Below are 11,540 nucleotides of genomic sequence, written 5' to 3'. Positions count from 1 at the left end.
TTGTGCCCATCTCCATCAGCTTTAATGGCAGGAGACCATACATCCACTGGCAGGAGACCAGTCCTGGAGTGTGGGGCAGGGAGCTAACTCTCCTGGTGAAAAGGGGCAGGCCTCAAACATGTTACACCGTTTTGACTAATTTTTATCTAGTAACAATGTCAGAACTGAAAGTGCTCTTTAAGAGGGACAAAATGAGGTGCCAGAGGGACGGTACCTGCCCAGTGTTTATAGTGAGCCCGACACTGAGCCCTGGGTTCTTGTACTCCAACATGCTGCTGCACCAAAGCACTCAAGGTAACTAACCTTGGAATGGACTTTTGTATGCAGAATGAAACAGGGTCCCAATATCATTTAATGCATACATTTAAACAATTGCCCCAGCACCATTATTGGTGGGTTAAAAATTTCCCTACTGTTCTGCAACAGCACCTGTCATAAACCAGTTTTCATACATACAGGGGTCTGTCTACTGTTCCTCTGGTCTGTTTGTCACAGTGCCAGTATGATGCTGGCTTAATTGCCATTGCTCTTTAATTACATCATGGCGTCTGGCAGAGGGAGTCTCACACCTGTGTTGCATCACAGGTTTCAGAATCAACTTATGTTCTGTTAAAAAAAAAAAAAAAAAAAGTTGAGATTTTGACAAGAACTTTATAAATACATGTTTTTTTTTAAGTTTTTTTTTTAATTTTTATTTATTTAGGATAGTCATACACACACAGAGAGAGAGAGAGAGAGAGGCAGAGACATAGGCAGAGGGAGAAGCAGGCTCCATGCACTGGGAGCCCGATGTGGGATTCGATCCCGGGTCTCCAGGATCACGCCCTGGGCCAAAGGCAGGCGCCAAACCGCTGCGCCACCCAGGGATCCCTATAAATACGTTTGTTGAGGATCTTTATAATATCAAGTCTTCCTATCCACCGATAGTAGTATAGGTCTCCATTTATTTAGGCTTTAACAGCTTTCAGCAGTTTAATAATTTTGTCCACTAAGGTCATGAACATTTTTGATAGATTTAAGTCCTGCTTACTTTTGGAGGTACTTTTTGTTGTTATAAATGGTACTTTTTCCTTGAATCACATTTTGCGTGTTGTCAGTGTACTGAAGTGCATTTGATTTCTGTATATTGATCTTAAATCCAACACCTATTAATAATGCTTTTGTATTTTGTAAGTGGAAAATCATAATCTGTGAAAATGAGTTGTTTCTTCAATACTTTCCCCTTAACTTTTTGTTGTTGTCTTAGCACACTGGACAGGACCTCAAGCATAAGGAAGAGTAGTAGTGATCAGCGGTATTCTCCGCTCACCCGACCTCGAATGGAATACTTCACGCATTTCATTTGCTCTACATTCTCTACAGATCTACTTTGTGATGTGAGGGTAGTTCCTTTCTATTCTTAGTCTCAGAGTTTCTATAGTTGGTTTTATTGTTGAATGGATACTAAATTTTACTGAACACTTATTCTGCATCTGCTGACATAATCTAATTTTCCTTTAATCTGTTAGTGATTATTTGGGTTCTTCTACCTCCTGAAAAATAAGAAAATAATCTAAAATATAAAGAAAACCTTGAGATCCTTTTATTATTTGTCTTTGTGAGCTTCACACACACTGGCTATTACAGAGACTAAAACACAGAAAGGCTGCTTCTCAGGCTGCTTCCACTGATTTGTTTTCAGGCTAAGCAGCAGATTGGACCCTGTGGGTGATAGAACCTTATAGACCTGGTGGCAGAGGGAGGGCCACAGCAGCTCTGCTATGTCAGATGCAGAAAAGAGCATGTGCAGGGGCCAGGAACACAGGGAGCATAGAGGGAACACGATGGAGATGCCAGACTGGAGAACAGACAAGGTAGGCATCTCTTTACCACTGTGGACACAGCCAGCTTTACCTGAAATCTGAGGTAGTGCCCCTTCCTAGTCCCCGCCACAACCAGTGTGGAAATGGGCAGATCATTTCCCAGTGGGCCTCCCAGAAAATTAAGGTAATAATTTTTACTTCCAAAGAATTCTGGCTCCAGCAGAACACTGGAATAGTAAGGTCTCTCACAAGTTTTCCAAAAGATGGGTTCACCAGCGTGAAGGCATGAGCATGCCCTCAGGATCTAATCGTATACCAAACAACTCTTTCCACTCTGCAGGGGACCCTCAGACCCAGGGAACCAGGCCCACAAGACACACAGAGCCACGACTCCGGTCTTCAGACGTCCACAGGGCTGTCCAGGGGTAGAACATGAAAGCATAACCACAAAGTGACCAAGCAGGACCAGCAGGAGGAACTCCAGGGAACATAAAGGCTGACTTAGCAGAAGGAAGAGCTTTCATATGGACTCCTCTGATGGGAAGAGGACTGCCCCTCTCAGCAAGTAGACAGACTTGATGATGGTCCAGTAGGAATTTCAGAGCAGATTCATACCAGGACTGGACTGCCAACTCTAAAGTCCCTGCTGGCCCTGGAATATGAAGTGACATCAGCTAAAAATGCCTGGGCTTACTTGGGAGAGAAGGTGGTCAATGTAGTGTTTTGGCTTAGGACCATGGGGCTCATAGAATCATTCCACAGGCCCAACTGCCCTTAGCACCATTGGCCTTGACACCTTAGGTCCTTTGGATTGACCTACCCACTCCCCAAGGGCTGGAGCCCTTAGAAGCTATGCACTCCCGCATATTTTACAAATTGGATCTTAAACTGTGGGAACGTGCCAGGAAGCAATCCGAGACTTCCAACATGAATTCTTATTTGTGGAGGAGTTGCTGTCCTTCTGCCTGACTCTGCCTTCATGCAGCAGTGCAGCACAAACAGGGGCTTTATTAGTGGGCTTGGGGGGCTGTGACAGAGCCCAGCATGCAGGCTGTGAGGGCCTGGACAGCTCCTGGGAGACAAGGGACAAGGGGCCTAGCCTCAATGGCTCTGCTGCTTGGGGCATGTTGTCCCTTCTCAGTTCTTAGAGGCAAGTGTGCAGGAAGAAGGTTCAGCACTTCACAAACTGGTGGGTGACCTCGTAGATGCCCACAGATTCCTGAGCCTTTTCGTCATAGTCCGTCCAGTCCTGTGGGGAAAAAAAGGCGGTTGTCAGCCTCGAGATGGCTTAGGACAGTGTGGACAAGGGCACTGTGGGACTTTAAAGGGCCAGTTCAGGCTCTTACTGAGATACTCATGAATATGTATGTCCCAGAACAGAGCTAGAGCTCATTCTGAGCAAGTCACTTCTCAGAGCCTCCGTTCTGTCTTCTATTTAAAGAAGGGACAGGGACACCTAGAGGGTCATTGGTGGAGCGTCTGCCCTTGGTGCAGGGTGTGATCCCGGGTCTGAGAATCGAGTCCCGTGTCGGGCTCTCCACAGGGAACCTGCTTCTCCCTCTGCCTGTGCCTCTGCCTGTGTGTGTCTCAAATAAATAAAATCTTTTAAAAAATTAAAAAGGGGGATCCCTGGGTGGCTCAGCAGTTTAGCGCCGCCTTCAGTCCAGGGCCTGATCCTGGAGACCTGGGATTGAGTCCTGTGTCAGGCTCCCTGCATGGAGCCTGCTTCTCTCTCTGCCTGTGTCTCTGCCTCTCTCTCTCTCCCCCTCTCCCTCTGTGTGTGTGCGTGTGTGTGTCTCATGAATAAATAAATAAAATCTTAAAAAAAAAAGGGACAACAGACTTCATGTTGAATGTCAAAAGCAGCATATGAGGGAACCCATGTAAAAGTATTTAACATAGTGCCAAGCCATGTAAGAGTTCAGTAAATTCCACTTGTCATTAGGTGCTATGCAAACTGAAGGAGGCTTCTGTCCTCCTTCTGAAGTCTCATCACAAGGCTTATGTAAGGCAGTAACCTGTCCAGTAATACAGATGATTTTCATTATTCATGGTAGTTTTATGCTGCAAAATCACCACAAATACTGAATTAGTAATCAGTGAACCACTGCTTCCAGGGGAGATACAGGGTTAGGTAATCTTGGAAACCTCTGATGACATTTTCAACCAATCAATATATAATCTTATTTTGGGTAGGTTTCTGTTTAAAAACACCTTATAGGTAATTGATTCATTAATATTGAACTCCTAGCCAACAGCACTATAACTCATAGCTAAAGAAAGCTTACCTAACATGCATGTTCTCCATTAGGCATATCCCAGACTTCTTGCTTGTGGGACACTAGATAGCACCTTTAGCACTACACTTAGGGCCATTTAAACACCAAAATCACCAACAAAAAACAAAACAAAACAAAAAAAATGTGGAGTCATCTTTGTTCGCTGAAATGGTAATTCCCACCAGGTACCCAATAGTGTCCTGCAAGGCCCCCACGTCCTGTACCTTCTCCTGCAGATTAATATCGCTGAAGACTGTCCCCGATTCCACACCCTCAGCAGCAAACCCCGCCTGTTGGTGACAGGAAGACAGCAGTTAGTCTGGAGGAAAGGAGGCACTGGTCCAGCATGTGAGGGCTGGCCAGGGAACAGGCTCTTCTCACACCACCTTTAAGGTGGGAGGACAGAGGTGCAGTGCGAGCACCTGTTCTAGAGTAACTACTGCACTTCCCAGTCCTGGCAGCTCTCCCAGGACTGAAGTGGTTCCTTGAAACTACAGCCCCGGACCAGAAGCAGGAGGGGTAGACACCTTTCTGTTACCCCTGTGTTCCTGAAAGACTCTGGGCATGTCATTCTCCTCTCTGGACCTTAGTTTTCTTGTTTAGGAAACAGGGATGAGAATATGGACTTGTCTATCTGCTTCACAGATTTGTCATGAGGTGAAAATAAAGTGGGAGGAGTACTGGTTCTGGAGTCAGATAGACCTGGGTTCAAATGACAGTTCCAGTGCTTACTGTCACCTTGGGCAAGTGGCAAAAATCTCTGAACTTCTTTCCTTGTCTTAAAAATAGGATGAATAACTTCACAGGGTTACATGAGGATTAAATGAATATGTAAACGTGACCAGCACAGTGCCCAACATATAGTAGACACTAATAAATAACAATTATTATCCTTAGAAGTCCTAGTCCATGGTCTCTGGATGAAGCAAAGTTATGCTGTTACTTCCTACATGCCCTCCCCAAAGACACAGGTACCCCAAGAAGACAGACACACCTGGGGCTGGAAATCAATTGGTTCAAGGCCTCGGCACTCAAACTCCACAATTGTCTTGAACTTCTCATTGTCTTCAGCCTAGAAAGGAAGTGTGTTAAGGGGGCAGGTCCAACTGGGCCCTTGGGAAGACCTCATTCCCCTATCCTTCCTGTAAGCCCAGAATGAGACTTGGGGGCAACTCCTCCCCTTCTGGAAGAAGACTGCATTGGGCACCTGCTCCTCATAAGACCTTCTTGGACATAGTTGCTACAGAAGAAAGACTGAGTTGTGGAGTCAGCCTGCCTGGATATGAGCTCAGACAGGCCTGCTTCTTTTCCCAACTGGGCCTAAGATTATCAGATTGGGCTGAGGGAAACCACTACAGGTTTGCTGTGAAAATCTGAACTATGTAAAGTGCCAGACACTATGCCCAAATGGTAGATAAAAATTATCAAAATAAAAAATATGAGGGATCCCTGGGTGGTGCAGCGGTTTAGCGCCTGCCTTTGGCCCAGGGCGCGATCCTGGAGACCCGGGATCAAGTCCCACGTCGGGCTCCCGGGGCATGGAGCCTGCTTCTCCCTCTGCCTGTGTCTCTGCCCCCCCCCCCCTCTCTCTCTCTGTGTGACTATCATAAAAAAAAAAAATATGAACAAGAATGTTAGGCTATAAAGTATCCAAATCTTCCAAACCTCTGCCATACTATGAGGCAGGAGGCTGAATTAAAAGCCTTTGAAATGGGGTTTTCATGTGGAAGAGGTGCCTCTTGAAGGGGCTAGTATAGTGAGGAAATTCATGCCTAAGTGACCCATGGGCTCTGAGATGCCATTCAGTCTCATTCTGTCATTCCCTGTAAAATCATTTCTACACACCAACCATGTGCCTGGCACTGATGAGGCACTCTGTTGGCCCTAGTTTGCTTTTTGTTAACTGGTGTTTCATCCACTATATATCATTTACTTGAAAACACTCACAACTTCTCCCTTTAACTTCCAGACAAAACTGAAAATTTGGCATAAGTCAAACATGTTTCAAAAATACTAAGTAAGGGGGCATCTGGGTGACTCAGTTAAGTGTCTGATTTTAGCTCAGGTCCTGATCTTGGGGTCCTGGGACTCAGCCCATTCGGCTCTGTGTTCAGCGGGCAGCCTGCTTCTCCTTCTGCTCCTCCTTTTGCCCCTCCCCCTGCCCATACTCTGTCTTATATAAATAAATAAAATTTAAATTAAGGAATAGGTGAATACAAGTAACTACCCTTTAAACAGAGAGACTCAAAGTACACCCTCCCTCTGTTGTCTTTGAACTAATTTGTTACACAGTAACATATAACTAGCTAATAACATCAACATCGAGGGTGCCAGAGATGGCTCCCCAATCCTCTGTGTAGACAAGCAAGTGCTTTCAGTGATGGAAACTGAGTGGCCAGGTTGGGCCAGAGGTTCCCTGAGCTCCCATAGCCCAGTGCTTATTAGAGAGGCACTGCAATAGCCTTATTTATGACTCTTCTGCCTTAAAAGCCAGTACATGGTGAGTGACTGATAGGAGTGAGTGAACAAGTAAGAATATGAGTGCCCCATGGCACGTCACTCTGGTGCAGAAAAAAACTCTGGAATCCAGGCTTCCCAGTTCCCAGCTTAGATTTAAATGCACCGTACCTACCACCACAGCAGGAAACTTACATTGTAAGATTTGATGGTGCTGCTCAAAATCTCTGAAACATCAAAGAGAAGACAAAGTTGACTTGAGTCCCTACTTGCCCCCATCCTGGTGCCCAGATGTGGCTCTGGGAGAGTCGGCTGCCACGGCCTGGGCACCTCAGGCCTAGGTCCACCCACAGTCACACGAGCCTGCTTTTGGTCCAGTACCAGGAAGATGTGGCCCAGCTGGCAGAGCTCAAGATTCGTGGCCCGACCTACCGATGGAGTTTTCCCTCGCACATAGTTTGCACTTCTGGACCATGGAGGCGCTGCCACGACCTCCCTTCAGTGCCACAGTGTCCTGGCAAGGGTAAACAGAAGCTGTCACCACACATTCATTAGACAAGATCCCATCTACCACTTAGACAGCTGAAGAGACCAAGACTCTGACAGGGAGTGCCATCTGCCAGGATAAGAATCCTGGGGAGCTCCTTGAGACTGAAAAAAGGATTCCCCTTGATTTTGAACTCTGCCTCACATTCCAAAGAAGCCTGTTCCAGGGCTGCCCTTCCAAACCACAGAAAACATGGTCCAAAGACCTGAGAGATTAGGGTCACAAGTTCCCTCCCCAGATCCCTGCCTAGAGGCCTAAGTGTTTGTGTGCAGCTATCGTGGTAGGGGAAGCAGTTACCATCAGCCGAATATACTGCCACTTCTCTGAAATCTCACCACAGTTGCCACATTTCATCTTGAGGGAGGAAAAAGAGGGATTAGTAAAGTAGTTGGCTCAGGTGGGCAGACAAGGAAACGGCAAGAAAAGTGTGACGTAGGCAGGGTCAAACTACCTTCTTATCCAGTTTCACCTCCTCTTTACTACCAGCCCCAAGAACACATCTGGATTTCTCTCTGGGCACAGAACAGGTCACGTGTTTCTCCTGCAGGCTTGCCCACCCTCCTCTAAGAAGTACCCGGTCTGGCTGGACATCGAGGGCTCAGGAAGGGCAGAAATGCTCTCAACAGCGCCCACCCCCACCCCTCGTTGGGCCTGGGGCTTCCCTTGTAGGTTCCCAGTAGAAGTATTCATCACTGTTGTTACTCCACGTCTGTCTCCTTCGCTAGACTCTGCTTTCTGAAGCGGAAGAACATGAATTCCTCAAATAAGCCCTGGGACTCGAGCTTCAAAGTATTTGGTAGTAAAGGTGTCTAGAAAGCTTCCTAAAAGGGACAGAGCTTTCGCTGGGGTTTAGACGAGGAGCGACACAGAGCAGAAGCTACGAGATCTGGGAGAGCTAAGGGCCTCAGCCTGCTCTGCACGAGGGGCCTCCGTAGACCAGATTCGCCGGTACCGGGAGGGGAGAACAACATGAAGACGATTTCACGAGAAATAAAGCCCAATGTACAAGCGAAACACAAGGTGCAATTCCTCTCTTTACTAAAGAATCCCAAGACCCCTTCTTGTAAACCAAAGTAGCCTTTCGTTTAGTGTTTCCGTAACATGAAATATTTCACGGAGGAAAAATTACAAAGGGAATTCCGAGCCCTTGCCAATTAAGAATTAACCAATACATTCTGAAAAATGAACAAATTCTAGTCGGGAAAACAACATTTAAGGGTAATACATTTCCAATCTTGCCAAGACGCAGATCCTCAAAAGCCGACCTGGACACGGGAAAGCTCTCCCGGCGCCACCCGCTGGCGCCCCGCCCCCGCCCCCTGGCGCCCCGCCCCTTCCGGAGTCGCTCCCCCACCCGGAACCTCGCGGCGCCGCGGCCTCCCAGGCCCCTCCCTTCTCCCGCCCAGGGCCCCGCCCCTTCCGGAGTCGCTCCCCCACCCGAAACCTCGCGGCGCCGCGGCCTCCCAGGTCCCTCCCTTCTCCCCGCCCCTGGCGCCCCGCCCCTTCCGGAGTCGCTCCCCCACCCGGAACCTCGCGGCGCCGCGGCCTCCCAGGCCCCTCCCTTCTCCCGCCCAGGGCCCCGCCCCTCCCGGAGTCGCTCCCCCACCCGGAACCTCGCGGCGCCGCGGCCTCCCAGGTCCCTCCCTTCTCCCCGCCCCTGGCGCCCCGCCCCTTCCGGAGTCGCTCCCCCACCCGGAACCTCGCGGCGCCGCGGCCTCCCAGGCCCCTCCCTTCTCCCGTCCAGGGCCCCGCCCCTTCCGGAGTCGCTCCCCCACCCGGAACCTCGCGGCGCCGCGGCCTCCCAGGCCCCTCCCTTCTCCCGCCCAGGGCCCCGCCCCTCCCGGAGTCGCTCCCCCACCCGGAACCTCGCGGCGCCGCGGCCTCCCAGGTCCCTCCCTTCTCCCCGCCCCTGGCGCCCCGCCCCTTCCGGAGTCGCTTCCCCACCCGAAACCTCGCGGCGCCGCGGCCTCCCAGGCCCCTCCCTTCTCCCGTCCAGGGCCCCGCCCCTTCCGGAGTCGCTCCCCCACTCGGAACCTCGCGGCGCTGCGGCTTCTCAGGCCCCTCCCTTCTCCCGCCCAGGGCCCCGCCCCTCCAGCCGCACCTTGAGGTACCACCGGAAGTCCTCGCCCAAGGGGCGGAGGTTGGTGACATTCTCCAGCGTGGCTTTGAGCTGCAGCGCAATTTTCTGTGGAGAGGGGGTGGCCGGAGAAAGGGCATCAACCGCGCCTGCGCAGCCTACCTTGCCCCAGCCCCGCCCCTCCCAGTACGAGCTCTGCCTCCCTGCTCCTTCCCAGCACAAGCCCGCTCCTCTCATTCCCTCCTGGCACGAACTCCCGCCGCCCAGGTCCTCGCCACCTCCCTGTCCCTGCCTCGGCGGCAGCCTCCGCCTCACCCCCATAGTGGCGTGGCTCGGCTCGGCCCGACTCGGCCTGGCGACAGCGGCGGCCGCTGCTTTCCGGCCTGTCGTAAACGGTAGGCGCCGCCGGCGTACCGTGCGGGTGCGCATCTCCGGCGTGCGTCGAGGGGGCGGGGCCTCCACCCGTGGCAGCTGCCTCCCACGTGGGCCGGTGTTGTCTCCTTCCCTCCTCTAAGGGGACCGGCGGGGTCTCGTGAGTCCACGATTAGCCTGCGCTCAGAGCCGCCGAACCTGCTTCCGGGTGCTTGCTGAACGCCGGTGTCCTGGCGGCACCATGCTAGTCTGAGGGATCGCGTAGCAAACACGACGTCCCTGCGCGAAGCCTCTGCCAGGGCTTTTCCTGCCCCTCAGTTCTGTCTGCTGGCCCTTCCCTCTGTCTCTGCCCCCAACAGCCGCGCGGCCCCTCAGACGGCGTGGGTTCCCCTGCCCGCGGCCAGCTTCGCAGGCTGGGGGATGGGCGCTCCTCTGAACCGCCCGCCCTCTTTCCTTCGGGGGGTGCCCGTGACCGTGTCTCCGCCGCGGCCCCGTCGCCGGGTGGTCCCTGGGCGCCTGGTGTATGCTGTGCACGAGCTGAACCTGGGCTCTGTGCCCCCGTCCAGGGCACTTGAGGCCGCGGAAGCCCGCAGCTCACGGGCGCCGCTCCGCCTTTGGGGTTCTCCCTCTGGTCCTGTCCTCTTCACCACTGCCTTGGCTGCCTACGCACTATGTATAGAGGGGGCACCTGGACTTAGGAACCCTGAAGTCTCTGGTCCCAGATCTGGCCCCGAGTTCCACACCGTCGCCTTTGAAGGGGGCGGATGGTGTGTAGGGGCCGGGGCGGGGGGCGGCAGGACGCTGGCCTAGGAGTCAGGGCTGGGACGTGTCCCAAGCTGGCCTACCTAAGGGTGGGAGCTTACCCTGGTCACCTCCCTCAAGTCAGACTCCCCAAGCCCAGCGCCTTCCTTTCAGTGCCCGCAAACTGGTCAAACAGCAGTTTGCCTAAGCAGTGCAATTTAGCAGCAAGAAGTTCCTGCAGATCTTCCTGCTGGACAAGTTCCCAGACTATCCATACAGCTGGTCTCGGTTCCTAATGACTTCTGGTATTCGGATTTTAACATTTAGTTATTTGAGAGAGCGAGACACAGTGTGTGCTTGTGAGCATGAGGAGGGGAGGGGCACAGGGAGAGGGAGGAGACTCGCGCCCCCAGCTCCATCCCAGGACCCAGAGGTCATGACCAGACTGAAGGCAGACCCTTCATCCACTGAGCCATGCAGCCGCCAGTATTCTGATTTTAAAATGGATTATTAGAAACCTCTGAGACCAGGCATTTTAGCTCTTACATTATAATAAGCCAAAATGTTTTCCTCCATACTGAAATACGTACAGATGTATCTTTAAAAGAGGATTAAAAAAAAAAAAAACCCAACCTCAATTATCTCAACAAACGTGGAGGGAGAAATTCCCTTTCACACCTAAAAATTTTGCAATACTTCATTAATGTAAAATATCCAGTGTTCAAATTTCCTTAATGATGGCGATTTTGTTTTTTGAATCATGAAATCATGAACCAAAATAGGGTCCAAATATGTACTGTCTCTCTTTTTTTTTTTAAGATTTTTTATTTATTCATGAGAGACAGGCAGAGACACAGGCAGAGGGAGAAACAGGCTCCATGTAGGGAGCCTGACACAGGCCTCAATTCGGGGTCCCCAGGATCACCCCCTGGGCGGAAGGCGGCGCTAAACCGCTGAGCCATCCAGGCTGCCCCTGTACTGTCTCTTAAATCTCCTTAATCTACTGGTTCCCACACAATCTCTATTTATTTTATGTTTGCAATTTGTGTATTGAAGAAGCCTGATCCTCTGTCCTGGAGTTTCCTTTGGAAATTGTTGATTAGATTTGTTGTATTTTCTAACCTTTCTGTTCTCTTATTTCTGTAAATTGGTAGTTATATCACAGAGTTCATTAGATTTTTGGCAGTACCTCACAAAGGATGTTAGTGTTTTAAAAAACAATTGAGGAGAGTTCACATGTTCAGGTCTTTATAAAATAACAAGAG

At 50.8% G+C, this 11,540-nt stretch overlaps 1 protein-coding gene across 4 annotated transcripts; it reads right to left on the bottom strand.

The window, feature by feature from the left end:
• Window positions 1-1,560: 1,560 nt before the first annotated feature.
• Window positions 1,561-9,634, bottom strand: CZIB (CXXC motif containing zinc binding protein). 4 transcript variants are annotated; one of them, XM_038537501.1, is made up of 8 exons: window positions 9,478-9,631; window positions 9,187-9,270; window positions 7,383-7,439; window positions 6,971-7,052; window positions 6,734-6,765; window positions 5,076-5,153; window positions 4,306-4,371; window positions 1,561-3,051 (listed from the first exon to the last, which is right to left on the bottom strand). In XM_038537501.1, exons 1-8 carry the CDS (start codon window positions 9,589-9,591, stop codon window positions 2,974-2,976), a joined length of 591 nt encoding a protein of 196 aa, XP_038393429.1. In that variant the 5' UTR covers window positions 9,592-9,631; the 3' UTR covers window positions 1,561-2,973. The 4 variants fall into 4 exon arrangements, with proteins under 4 accessions (XP_038393429.1, XP_038393430.1, XP_038393431.1 ...); XM_038537502.1 differs by lacking the exon at window positions 7,383-7,439 and having other exon boundaries at window positions 9,478-9,634; XM_038537503.1 differs by lacking the exons at window positions 9,187-9,270; window positions 9,478-9,631 and adding an exon at window positions 8,311-8,419.
• Between the last annotated feature and the right edge of the window lie 1,906 nt (window positions 9,635-11,540).

The sequence above is a fragment of the Canis lupus genome, chromosome 5 (genome assembly GCF_011100685.1).
Source record: "Canis lupus familiaris isolate Mischka breed German Shepherd chromosome 5, alternate assembly UU_Cfam_GSD_1.0, whole genome shotgun sequence".
Taxonomy (NCBI): Eukaryota; Metazoa; Chordata; class Mammalia; order Carnivora; family Canidae; genus Canis; species Canis lupus.
Note: the sequence above shows the minus strand (reverse complement) of the source record. Positions and strands in the feature narration are given on the sequence as shown.

Coding starts and splice junctions, on each gene's coding strand:
- CZIB (XM_038537501.1), bottom strand. CDS start 9,591: ATGCGCACCCGCACGGTACGCCGGCGGCGCCTACCGTTTACGACAGGC. Junction 7,440..9,186: donor ACTTCCGGTGGTACCTCAAG/GTGCGGCTGGAG, acceptor TCCTCCCTCAAG/ATGAAATGTGGCAACTGTGG. Junction 6,766..6,970: donor TGCGAGGGAAAACTCCATCG/GTAGGTCGGGCC, acceptor TTGATGTTTCAG/AGATTTTGAGCAGCACCATC.